Genomic DNA, 11,479 nt, shown 5'->3' with positions numbered 1-11,479 from the left:
TTTAGTAGTGTCTCCCCTGCCCGCCCGCGCAAAAGCAAAGCCACCTCAGACCAACCCAAGCCTGCCTGAGCCTGAGCCTGAACCAGTCCCAGTCCCAGACCGAACCGCATGAACTGTCGGAATTGACGTCGGATTTTTGAATTTTAGCGACGACGCGCGCATTATTCAAGACTTCACCCGTTTCCTTGTCCTTGTCCTGGATTTTGTGACGGACTCCTGAACAGATCTTGATTCTTAATCGTTGGTTCTGTTCTGCTGTTTTTGGCATATCCCTATCTCGCTCGCTTCGACCGCCTGTCACAAATTCGGCCTCCCAACCACCATGGCTGCTCTCGGCGAGGATCTGCTCACCACGGTCAACAAGCTGCAGGATTTGGTGTTCAACACCATCGGCAATGACTCTTTAGATCTCCCTCAGATTGTATGCTTTTTTCTTCTTCTTGCTAGACGAATTGATCGTTCTGGCCATGACTGACCGCATATTTAGGTTGTCGTCGGTTCCCAGTCCGCGGGCAAATCTTCCGTCCTCGAAAACATCGTCGGTCGAGACTTTTTACCGCGTGGAGCCGGTATCTGCACTCGTCGTCCTTTGATTCTCCAACTCATCAACGTTACCGACGATGAAAACGCTCCCGACCCTTCAGCCGATCCTTATCGATCCCCTGGTGCTGCTCGCCGTTCTGAGTGGGCAGAGTTCCACCATATCCCCAACCGGAGATTCAACGATTTTGGCGACGTCAAGCGCGAGATTGAGAATGAGACATCCCGGGTTGCCGGTAACAACAAGGGTATTAACCGACAACCCATCAACCTCAAGATCTATTCTCCCCACGTCCTCAACCTGACCCTAGTGGATCTTCCCGGTCTAACTAAAGTGAGAATCCTTGTGTTGGCGATCTTGATGGCCTCTTGGCTTGTTTCTAATAATCCATACTGATCGTGGTTTACCTCAGGTCCCTATTGGCGATCAACCCACCGATATTGAGAAGCAGACCCGAAACCTCATCTCCGAATACATCGCCAAGCCTAACAGTATCGTCCTCGCGGTCTCCCCCGCCAACGTCGATATCGTCAACTCTGAGGCCCTCAAACTCGCCCGTCATGTCGACCCTCTTGGCCGAAGGACCATTGGTGTTCTGACCAAGGTCGATCTTATGGACCATGGCACCAATGCTCTGGATATTCTCTCTGGTCGGGTTTACCCTCTGAAGCTTGGCTTCATCGGTGTGGTCAACCGATCGCAGCAGGATATCCAAGGAAACAAGCCCATGGAGGATGCTCTTCAGGCCGAGACCGATTTCTTCAAGCACCATCCTGCCTACCGCAACATTTCCACCCGATGTGGCACCCACTACCTGGCCAAGACCCTTAACACCACTCTCATGGGCCACATTCGTGAGCGTTTGCCCGATATCAAGGCTCGGCTCAACACCCTCATGGGCCAGACGCAGCAGGAGTTGGCCAGCTATGGCGACATGCATTTCAGCGGAAAGGAGCACCGTGGCTCTCTCATCCTTCAGCAAATGACACGCTTCGCAAACTCCTTTATCTCTTCCATCGACGGTACCTCGACCGAGATATCCACCAAAGAGCTCTGTGGTGGTGCTCGTATCTACTACATCTTCAACTCTGTCTTTGGTAGCGCTCTTGACACGATCGACCCCACCTCCAACCTGTCCGCCCTCGACATCCGGACAGCGATCCGAAACTCGACTGGTCCTCGACCTAGTCTTTTTGTCCCTGAGATGGCTTTCGACCTTCTGGTTAAGCCTCAGATCAAACTTCTCGAAATTCCCAGCCACCGTTGTGTTGAGCTTGTGTATGAGGAGCTGATCAAGATCTGCCACACCTGTGGCTCAACTGAGCTTTCACGATATCCCCGACTCCAGGCTAAGCTTATCGAGACAGTGTCAGATTTACTCCGCGAACGACTTGGCCCTGCTTCATCATATGTCGAATCACTCATCTCTATTCAGCGTGCCTACATCAATACTAACCACCCTAACTTCCTTGGCGCTGCCGCCGCCATGAGCAACGTAGTTAGTGCTAAGCAGGAACGAGAACGGAAAAGGCTGATCCAAGAGGAGCGTGAGCGTCGGGAGAAGAGGCGCCTCCAGGAGCTTGAGGTCGAGGGCGATGGTCCAGAGGGCGAGGATGGTGTCAATGGACCCTCCGAGAAGCTCGAGAAGACCAAGTCAGGAAGAACCAGGGCCACAAAGCAGCCTCACCGCAGCATATCCCCTGCTGCCTCAGTTCGTGAGAACGGAACCTCAAGCCTTGCTGCCCATATGAATGCAACACACCTTAATGGTCTTCGATCGAACTCACCTGCTCGACTCAACCAACAGGGACTCGGCGGCGCTCGGGATTCTTTCCTCAACTACTTCTTTGGCAAGGATGGCCAGACCATTGGTGGTCCCCTCCCTAGCCCTGGCGCGATCCCCAATGGACGACATATCAGCCAGAACTCGGAAACCAGTTTCCCCATTATACGCCGCGAGAGGGAATTTGGCCGGCCATCTACAGCCACCACAGTGGCCCCCGAGGACGACATGTTCGATAGGACAGGGAAGAACTACGGCTTGGCCTCCCAAATGGTAAGTTCCGAGGATATACAGGTGCCTGGCCTCCTCTTTTCACACCAAACTAACCCCCACTACCAGGGTGAATCCGCGGAGCCGGCCATGACGGAGCGCGAGGCTATGGAGACAGAACTCATCCGAGCCCTTATCTCATCTTACTTCAATATTGTTCGCGAATCCATTGCCGATCAGGTCCCCAAGGCTGTCATGCATCTTCTCGTCAATCACTGCAAGGATGTCGTCCAGAACCGTCTTGTCAGCGAACTCTACAAGGAGTCTCTATTTGAAGAGCTACTCTACGAGGACGACGGTGTCAAGAAGGAGCGTGAGAAGTGCGAGCGCCTACTCCAGACCTACCGAGAGGCTGCCAAGATTATTGGCGAGGTGCTGTAAAGCAAGCAATGATTATCTCTTGGTTTATGGTACAAGTCACATCACTATGTGACCGTGTCGAGTTAAACCCGACAATAATGAAGAAAAAGAAGACCAATCGACAACAGTCACTCATACATGAATGGATGGATAGACTTAACGGCGAAACATAACTTGGAGAGACCGGACAATGTCGATCGTTTTGGGCTAGGGTCTCGGGCTCTTGAATCGCTTTTGACTGCTTGCTAAATAGGCAGAAGAAGGGGAGAGGGAGAAGGAAGATTAAGAGAGAAGAAAGAAAAGAGCGTTGTACTTTTATTCTTCTTATTTTCGTCATCTTTCTCTTATCTTGTACATCACCAACCGGCATTGGAATTGCGGTCACACCCAGCTTTGTTTCTGATGATGGATGGCTCTCACGAGAAGAGGGAACACAAGAGGAGGGCTTGTACGTATGTATTGATGGATGTATGTAAAAAAAGCAAACCAAACTCGGCTCGTCGTTTAGCAGAATATATACAATGTACTACTACTTCGTAATACTTATGAAACAAAAAACATGAAGCACATGAATTTGTCTTGTATAACAAAGACATGTCAACTTTTAATGTTGAGCTTCTAGGGTAATATCGCTATGAGCATCTCTTGTCTGCTTCTGGAATAAAATATGAAATGTCTCAGCTGTTTAAAGAGTACACAAATATTTGCGTATCTACGACCCCCTTGCACCAGACTTTACTACAATAGGATACATTAAAACACTCTTCTGTGTCTCATCTTGTAACGGGGTTAGGTACCAAATTTGAGCGATAGTATCATCACTGATTTCCGCGATAGGCCGGCGGTTCTCTGGCGATGGATGAAGGATATCGCGGATCATAATCATCGTATGCAGGCCTCAGTGCTGATGGAGGGATGGGAGCGTTTCCTTGAGATTCAACCCTATAACTCGAGGGACCCTCTGCATGTCGCTGTGTAGGATAGACGCTTTGTTCCCTCGGGGGCGGCTGAGTCTCATAGACATAATAAGGTCTGTCATCCCGTCGGACAGGGCGCCTAACAAAATAGTCACCGTTTGGGTGATGAACCTCGACAAGCTCGTATGCCTCTGCAGGGTATTCCGTAGGAGGACGGGTACTATGGTGGTCATAGTAAGCCCGGGAAGGGGCAGTAGGTGGCTCTGGCCTATAGTGATACCCTGACTGCGTGTATCGTGGTCGGGGACTGCTTTCCTGATAGCGGGTTTGATCACCATACCATGATGGTGAAGGGTGATCATAGTCGGCAAACCTTCGCTCTCCAGGAACACCATATCTAGGTTCTCGGGGAAGAGTGTTTCGAGCTCTGCGGCCTCTTCCAATCTCGCGCCCAGACTCATCCACGTACACAACTTCCTCTTCCTCTTCCTCTACTTGGTGTTTTTGAACAACTGGTAGCTCTTCAACTTCGACATAATCGAGTGCTGCATTCACCCTCGCACTGTCTGAAGGGCGGTTTTCATGTGGCCGGTTTCCTACTGAGGCGCTTCTGTCGCGATGCCCGACTGGCTCTGTGCCCGAATATCGTTGTTGTCGTGCATCTCGGTGATCGGATGACTGTTCATCACGCCAGTGCCGAGGTTTTGTATGATGAGAAGGACGATGAGCTGCGAGCTCGTGATCAGTCTTTCCTCTGGCATCACGGTTTCCTCTTTCCTTCGCTGAATCATGAACCCGCTCGAAATCTGACATCGAGTAGCTATCTGTTCCGGAACCATCAATCTCTGTGGGACCAGCAGGTCTGGGCTGGATTGCTGAAGCTTGGTGTCTCTTACGACCGTAAACTTCACTGGCTGGGCGAAGAGGCGCTATATCTTGCCCAGGCTTAACCTGCAACCGACTAGGTAAAGACGCAGCGATTGGTGGCATTACTGACTGGGGTTGAGTTGAGTTGAGGAGATGGTCAGGCTGTTGTGTGCTATCCATCTGCGCAACAGCGTTCCGTGAATGCTCCTCCTTGGGTGGATCGTCTGTTACGAAAGCCGCAGCTTGGGGCTGGGGTTGTTTAGGCTCCTGAGCAGGAAGGGTATTGTTGGACTTTGTTTGCGAAGGCCTCGAACTGAATTTGCTCACGAAAGCCTGGTCAAATGCCCAGGGGACAGCCTCTTCTACCAAAGAGTATGCAGCCGTGTCCTCGCGCAGTATGACTGCTAATACAGCCAAGCGCTCTTCTTCCGGAAGTTTGATCATGTCCGTCAGCCAGTCCAGGGGTGCCAACCCTTGACTTATGAGCAGATCTTCGTGTACTGTCTTGAAATGGCTGGCTAGCTTAGGGAGATGGAAGACCTCACTGCCACAAGCTCTACATGCGACTCCATTGAGTGATCGAAACGTGCGCAGCTTTCTACTTCTCGCCGTGGCATCGATGAACATAGCCAACGGCAGTGGCTCACGATGTATAGCCTTGAAAGTTTTCGCAGCATGATGGATGACCGTAAGGGCCCTGATTGGTGGAGGTATCTTTTTGATGTGGCCGACTTGTGACCATGCAGAATGAGTAGATTTGGCAATGGTATCAGACTGGGCTTCTTGATGAATACCGAATGATGTGGCACTGTTGATGTCCTTCTGATTATGATATGGTTTGTAGTCTATATGACTAGGGACTGAAGGAACAGGCGCTGCGTAGTCGTTTGGATGGTTGTGGGAGCTGTGAGGCATTCCCAAAGGGTACCGCGGAGGATTAGAGCCATATGCCGTAGCATCATGATAAGGTTGAGCCAAGTATGGCCCACCGTACGCATGGGCTCCGGGTTGACCATACTGAGTCACGGGGGGCATCGGCATATGAGGTTCAGCATGGTAATGCGGAACAGCTGGCACTTCTGCACCGTAGACAGGGGGTAGATATCCTGTTGGCGGACCCGGTTGGAAGCCCGGGTAGGCTTGTTGAAGTGGAACGTCTTGAGCTTGCTGGGAGTTTGACGAACCTTTCTCGTAGTAGGCCTTCTCCCTCGTTCGAGGGTCAGGACAGAAGGGTGGCACCTCTGGCCATTCTGCTCTCCAGTGCACCACAACATTGCCCAGACTAAGTGCAGTTGTGTGCTTTGCTGCATAGTGTTGGAGTACGCCCTCGAACCCGAAGAATTTGAGCATGCTGACACCACCGGGGCAGCCGTTGCAAAGAAACAACTCCTTACGCAGCGGCTCGGTACGAGGCTTGATCTTGACATCAAAAACCCATTTCATATTTTCCAAAGTCAATCTTTGAGTCCAGGGGCCTTCTGGAGGCTCTACGATTGGCCTTTTCCCAGCAGCGACCAATACAGCCCTGTCCTTTGCAACTTCGGCGTAAAACCGTTTCCGGACAGAGAGCAGCACATCTGCAGCGAATTGAGGGCAGGTCTTCTTCTTGATATTGGTACCGTTGTTCCAACTCTCGATGACTTCGTCTGCATATTCTGCTATGCGAGCTCGAACAGGACCTTGAGTTTCATCCCATTCATCATCAGTAACTTCCCTCGGTTCTCTAGCAGGTTTCTTCTCAATTTCCTTCTTCCTGGGCCCCTCGCGAAGGACCTGGGTGTTTGTGCTAGTTTGTTTTGCCCGCTGCTCAGCTTCCCCTCTCTGAGTAAGAAGACGAGGCTTTAATAGTTCCCAAGCGCCGTCATCGAGCGGCGTGATGAGCTGGAGAGCTGCTTGGAAGGATGGGATATGGACCAGAACATCTGCAGTCAGTGGAGGGTTAAGAAGCATAGCCCGACGTTCGATATCGGCTCGCCTTTGGGCCTTGAGCTGAGCAGCTTCTTCTTTGGTACGCTTTTGTTGTGTTGGAGCGTGTGGTAGCTGAGCACTTGCTTCCAGGGGTAACGACGAACCGTGTTGCTCGACCTTGTTGGATGTTTGCGGTTGTTGCTTGTCGGTCTTCTGAGTGACATTTGATAAAGGGTTATTAGGAAGAGGAATGCTAGGAAAAGATGCAGCAGGGGCTGAGACACCAGCCTTGGCTGCAACATTTCCTACTCGCAGATGAGCAATTCCACCGGCACCAGCCCACTTCTCCCAGCGAGAGGCATCCACCAAAATCTGCTTCCCACGAATCTCTAGGCCCTTAACCCACTCTTCAGCAGCAGCAGGACCTAGCGCCTTGACACTTGTGAACTCTGCCTTGACTTGTTCAACGTGCTCTGCCCAGAATAGTTTAGTCACCTGAGTGTCAGGAGGGAGTGTTCCCATCTGCATGGCACGGGGAGGTATGACATGCATATCTGTATCCACAAGAATAGGAGGAAGAGCAGGAAGAAGAAAATAAGGGAAAGTCGGAGAAAGTGAAAGATCAATTTCCTGTACCACGCGTCAGATAGATTTCTGACCGGAGAGAATCAAAACACCTACCTTGACCCCATTCTTCTTCAGACAGGTGCCGCAGGTGAAGACGCAAAAGGGAAAAATGGGACAGACATCAGTTGGACCAGGACCACTACGCCATGCTTCATTGCTTGAAGACCGGGGGTTCTTCTGACTCTTGGTACCGCACAACTGGCAAGATGTAGAGCAGACAAGACGCCACATTTGTAGCTCGGATTTTCCTTTTAGGGGAGCAGGCATGCGGGGCCAGAAAAGCCTTCTTGAAGCTTGCCATATAACATCCGGCTTCAAGGATGGGAGGGAAGAGTGCACATCACTGGGTTGCTGGGCAAAGCCAGCAACAGAAGGGCTAAGAAAAACATGAAAGAGTTTGTTGACAGCCAACAAACGACCCAGGTCCCTGGGCGATACAAGAGTAAAGATATGTTGCCATATCTCTCCTGGAAGCTGCTTGGCGCGGTTCACCACCAACTTTTGGGACTCCTTGGAGACGGTGGGATCAGCTCTAGCTCCAGCTTCCCCAAGCCTCACTTTCTTGGGTTGCTGGGCATTCGTAGAATCCGGCGACGGGCGCCGTTTCTTAGAAGGCTGGGAGATGTTGTCGAGTAAAGCCGCTGCCGGATCATAGCTGGATGCTTCCGAGGGCTCATAATCGGGCTCGTCAGCCATCTGCACGTCGTCCTTTTGTGAATTACTGGTTGTCGAAGCTGCTTGAGTCGTAGTTAGACCAGGGGGCCCTGCCCCTTGATTTTTGACGAAAGACATTCTTCACCAAATGCTCTGCAGAAAAGCAACAGGATGTATGATGAGAGAAGATTCGGAGACGCAAGAAAGAAATTGGCTCGACAAAACACCAAGCCTGGGATATGGAGGAATAAACACTTGTCTGCGCGTAAGGAGTGTGGAGCAACGTGGAAATCCTGTGTTGCAACAAGAAGCAGCAAAGAATCAGATGCCCATAGACCTTTTCCTGTTATATATATATATATATATATACAAACAGGAGCTTGTTTGTATATTGGGAAGTGCCAAAGGTATTCGCGAAGTGGTTCGGCGTTTAAAGAACAGATAAATGAAGAAGGCAAGTTATGCGATGGCAACGGTAATGAATGGGTCATTAATTATTTAATAGAAAGTCGGGTGTGTTATCGATAACGCTTTCGGATCGGGCCCACCTTGTATCGGCATCACGCCTGGCTCCGGACTCGGCATTCGTTAAATGAGAATGTAATTAACTACCACTTTACTGGAAATAAACGAGACAAAGTTTTATATGCAATATCTTTAAACAAAGTAGAGTTGCTTGGTCCTGCGTTTTGCATTTATCCCACTCATCGTATGTGCTATAAGGTGCTGACGCTTCTATCATACAGGGCCGGTTCCTCCCTCTCTTGATCATCATTGCATATTGGCATCTGTTCCATTTGCTCCTCCTCCTCCTCCTCCTCGTCGACCAATTCCCTGCCCTTGTGAAGTGCTCCCACTACGTCCACCCAATGACGAGGTCTGGTCGGGCGAGGATTGATCTCCGCCAGAGCCATATATTTGGAAACTTTGGTCTGCTCCCCAGTTGGCCATTTGCGTATAATTCTCGAAAGCGTTCTATATCAAGGTTAGAATATATCTCTGTTTTTATAACGAGGACAACCTACCCAGTCAAAATTTGCAGCCATGTCCATCCCAGCATTGTTGCCGGCCCCCAGGTTGCCGAACATGGAGGAAAATGGAGAAGCTGGGCCAGCCCCTGCGAAACCATCTGTCTGAAAATCGATGCCTTCCGGACCAGGCATACCGAAATCCATGCCCATGAACGCCGCTGGATTAGGCGTCGAGAAGGGGTTGGCTGTCGCGTTGAACTCTGGAAGGCCGTTGGGCGAAACAAAACCGGGTGCCATAGGCGGCGATATGTCAGCTCCAATACCTGACATCAAACCGGGCATTGGAGATGGCACGCCTGTAATATCTGCGTTGCTTGAGGAAGGGTCCTTGATCTTTTCCAGCATGATATCCAAGACTTTGGCTGCCTTGAACGCTTCCATAGACGTGTCAGCGAGTGTATTCCAAATCTTTCTCGCGGTTTCCAGACTACCAATCATCTTCGATCTCTGCTCATCATCCCACATTACAGCGCCCTCATCGTCTTGACGAATCGCAGACTGGGCGGCAATGTTGTCGAAGTGCAGATCAAGAATGACCAACATGGCAGGTAATGTAAAGTCCTTGGTGGCAATGGACTTGACAAACCAGCCCACTGACCGCAGCCTTCCATGAGACTGCGATTCCCGATACAGAACTGCGAGGTGGTCAAGCGCTGTCAACGACGCCTCAATGGCAGCTCGTCGAGAATGGGCGTATCTAGGGCTTTGCCTTGCCCTAGGGAGATACTTTCGGTGTAGTAAACAGAGAATCTTTTGGTAGAGGATATCGACATTGAACCTGGCGATGATTAATGTCACTGGGTCATGGGACCCTTCTAGTGTTGTCAACTTCAAGTGTGGAGGCAACTCTTGCATAATTTGACGCAACTTGGCATCAAAACGGATAATCTCGTCATAAGGCACATGCTTGCCCACTTGACCCGTAGCTTGGAGGATATTCCCAAGCTCGTTACACAGTCTGGACTTGGCAATCATATACGCGATTGGAGTGGCGACCGTGGACGGCCGGGAAGGTGGCAGTTCCTTGATGTCGGGATAAAATTCGTCGTCAAAGATGTTATTGGGTAGTTGAGTGTCGCAGTCATTCTCATAAATCATGCTGGGTAAAGATACTTGGTGGGAGAAGATGACATCCGACATTCTCACAAGAGCCCACGTTCGCCGTCTCATTTCCTGTAATGGTTAGTAAATGAATTACCCTATCACATCTGCGTACCCAAGTGGATAAAACTTACAGCTTGAAATGGTGTGATTGTCGGGAACCACTTGGCGTCACGGTGATAGCCCATTCGAAAGGCGATTCGAACAATCAACGAGACAATCAACCATAGGCCCAAGTCGGCATCCCATCTAGACGAATATTCCCCAAACACATAGAGAATCATAGTCTCAACTGTATATTCGTTGGGCTTTGTGTAATCTGATTTGATGAGGCATTGCACTGTCCGCAGCCGATATTCGTTTGCCAATTCCAAAGTTCGACCTCGCCACTCGGGAGGCTCATCACCTACCTTGTGATAGCTCAACATTGCCAGGCAAAGAATCGAGTAAAGCATACCAAGCCACATGATGGGCGTCTTGTTAGGATCTTGCCAATGATCCTTTAACTGCTGTTGGAAGGTCGGTCCGTGGATAATGTTAACGGCATTATCCATAGAATTAAAGTACCGACTGCAGAGCGTCAAGACAGCTGATTTGGGTGGGAGTTCTGCTCGTATCTCGATTTCAGAAGCCGGCGTGGCCCCTAATAGCAGCGTAGGTCCTTCTCGTGCAGCCTGGGGCTTGGACGACTTGACTCGCTCGTAACTCGACTCCAACTCCTTTTTGTGAGAAGTAAAGTAATTTTTTACCTCGGAGATATCGGCGAGGATGGTGTGCCAATGCTCCTGGCCAACATATAATGACTTCCCCTTGTCAGTATCGACCTTGAGGAATCCCAAAGAAGTGGCCAGTCCGTCCTCCTCATCGCTATTCTCCTCCTCATCATATGTCATTGCATTCTCATCTTCCCTCTCGACTTTTGCGGACGATCCGCTGTCCGTGGCGGAACGTGCTGCCGCCCCAGCAGCTGCGGCGGACGCAGCATCTATGTTAGCACCTCCGTGCATGAGTGATAACACTAGGCCTTCTAAACGGTCAATACGATTCTGCATGTCATCAGGGCTTGAGTCTCCTTGACTTTGATTCTTCTTGCGAGAGACTGGTGTAGCGTAAGAGCACGAGCTTGTGCCCATGCCCTCACGCTTCGTACAGTTGCTGCAAGGATGACTTCTGTCACATTTTCTACTGTGTGTTAGTGATAAGAATCTCCCGAGAGGTTTGTTGAGCTCACAATCTGTCAGCGCGGTTAGTAGAAGATACCAGCATACGTAGGCATCACAGGATCGAGGTGAACGTACTTGCGTGTCCTACAAGGATGACAGCTGAGGGGGACACGGTTCCTCTTCCTCACAACGCGAAACTGCTCCTCAGGAGAGCGGCCTCCTTGCGATGAGTTGGTCGAAGGGGGTGTTGGGGTCAT

At 50.5% G+C, this 11,479-nt stretch overlaps 3 protein-coding genes across 3 annotated transcripts; 1 reads left to right on the top strand and 2 right to left on the bottom strand.

Moving 5' to 3' along the window:
- Positions 1 to 54: 54 nt before the first annotated feature.
- Positions 55 to 3,424, top strand: FGSG_01320 (dynamin-1). Its single transcript, XM_011318804.1, has 4 exons — positions 55 to 421; positions 488 to 874; positions 954 to 2,597; positions 2,664 to 3,424. Exons 1-4 carry the CDS (start codon positions 323 to 325, stop codon positions 2,973 to 2,975), a joined length of 2,442 nt encoding a protein of 813 aa, XP_011317106.1. The 5' UTR covers positions 55 to 322; the 3' UTR covers positions 2,976 to 3,424.
- A 348-nt stretch (positions 3,425 to 3,772) lies between these two features.
- On the bottom strand, positions 3,773 to 8,065 carry FGSG_01319 (uncharacterized protein; the record flags this gene model as incomplete). Its single annotated transcript, XM_011318803.1, has 2 exons — positions 3,773 to 7,276; positions 7,328 to 8,065. 2 exons carry the CDS (start codon positions 8,063 to 8,065, stop codon positions 3,773 to 3,775), a joined length of 4,242 nt encoding a protein of 1,413 aa, XP_011317105.1.
- A 633-nt stretch (positions 8,066 to 8,698) lies between these two features.
- On the bottom strand, positions 8,699 to 11,479 carry FGSG_01318 (uncharacterized protein; the record flags this gene model as incomplete). The annotated part of the gene is made up of 4 exons (XM_011318802.1): positions 8,699 to 8,902; positions 8,953 to 10,131; positions 10,194 to 11,241; positions 11,358 to 11,479. 4 exons carry the CDS (start codon positions 11,477 to 11,479, stop codon positions 8,699 to 8,701), a joined length of 2,553 nt encoding a protein of 850 aa, XP_011317104.1.

The sequence above is a fragment of the Fusarium graminearum genome, chromosome 1 (genome assembly GCF_000240135.3).
Source record: "Fusarium graminearum PH-1 chromosome 1, whole genome shotgun sequence".
Lineage (NCBI taxonomy): Eukaryota > Fungi > Ascomycota > Sordariomycetes > Hypocreales > Nectriaceae > Fusarium > Fusarium graminearum.
The sequence above is the reverse complement of the archived record's forward strand: the minus strand, read 5'-3'. Positions and strand labels throughout refer to the sequence as shown.

What these genes read in the sequence shown, in the direction of transcription:
- FGSG_01320 (XM_011318804.1), top strand. Translation starts at nt 323, where the DNA reads ATGGCTGCTCTCGGCGAGGATCTGCTCACCACGGTCAACAAGCTGCAG. An exon ending in CTTTAGATCTCCCTCAGATT is followed by an intron (nt 422 to 487) that starts GTATGCTTTTTT and finishes CCGCATATTTAG; the next exon opens with GTTGTCGTCGGTTCCCAGTC. An exon ending in ATCTTCCCGGTCTAACTAAA is followed by an intron (nt 875 to 953) that starts GTGAGAATCCTT and finishes GGTTTACCTCAG; the next exon opens with GTCCCTATTGGCGATCAACC.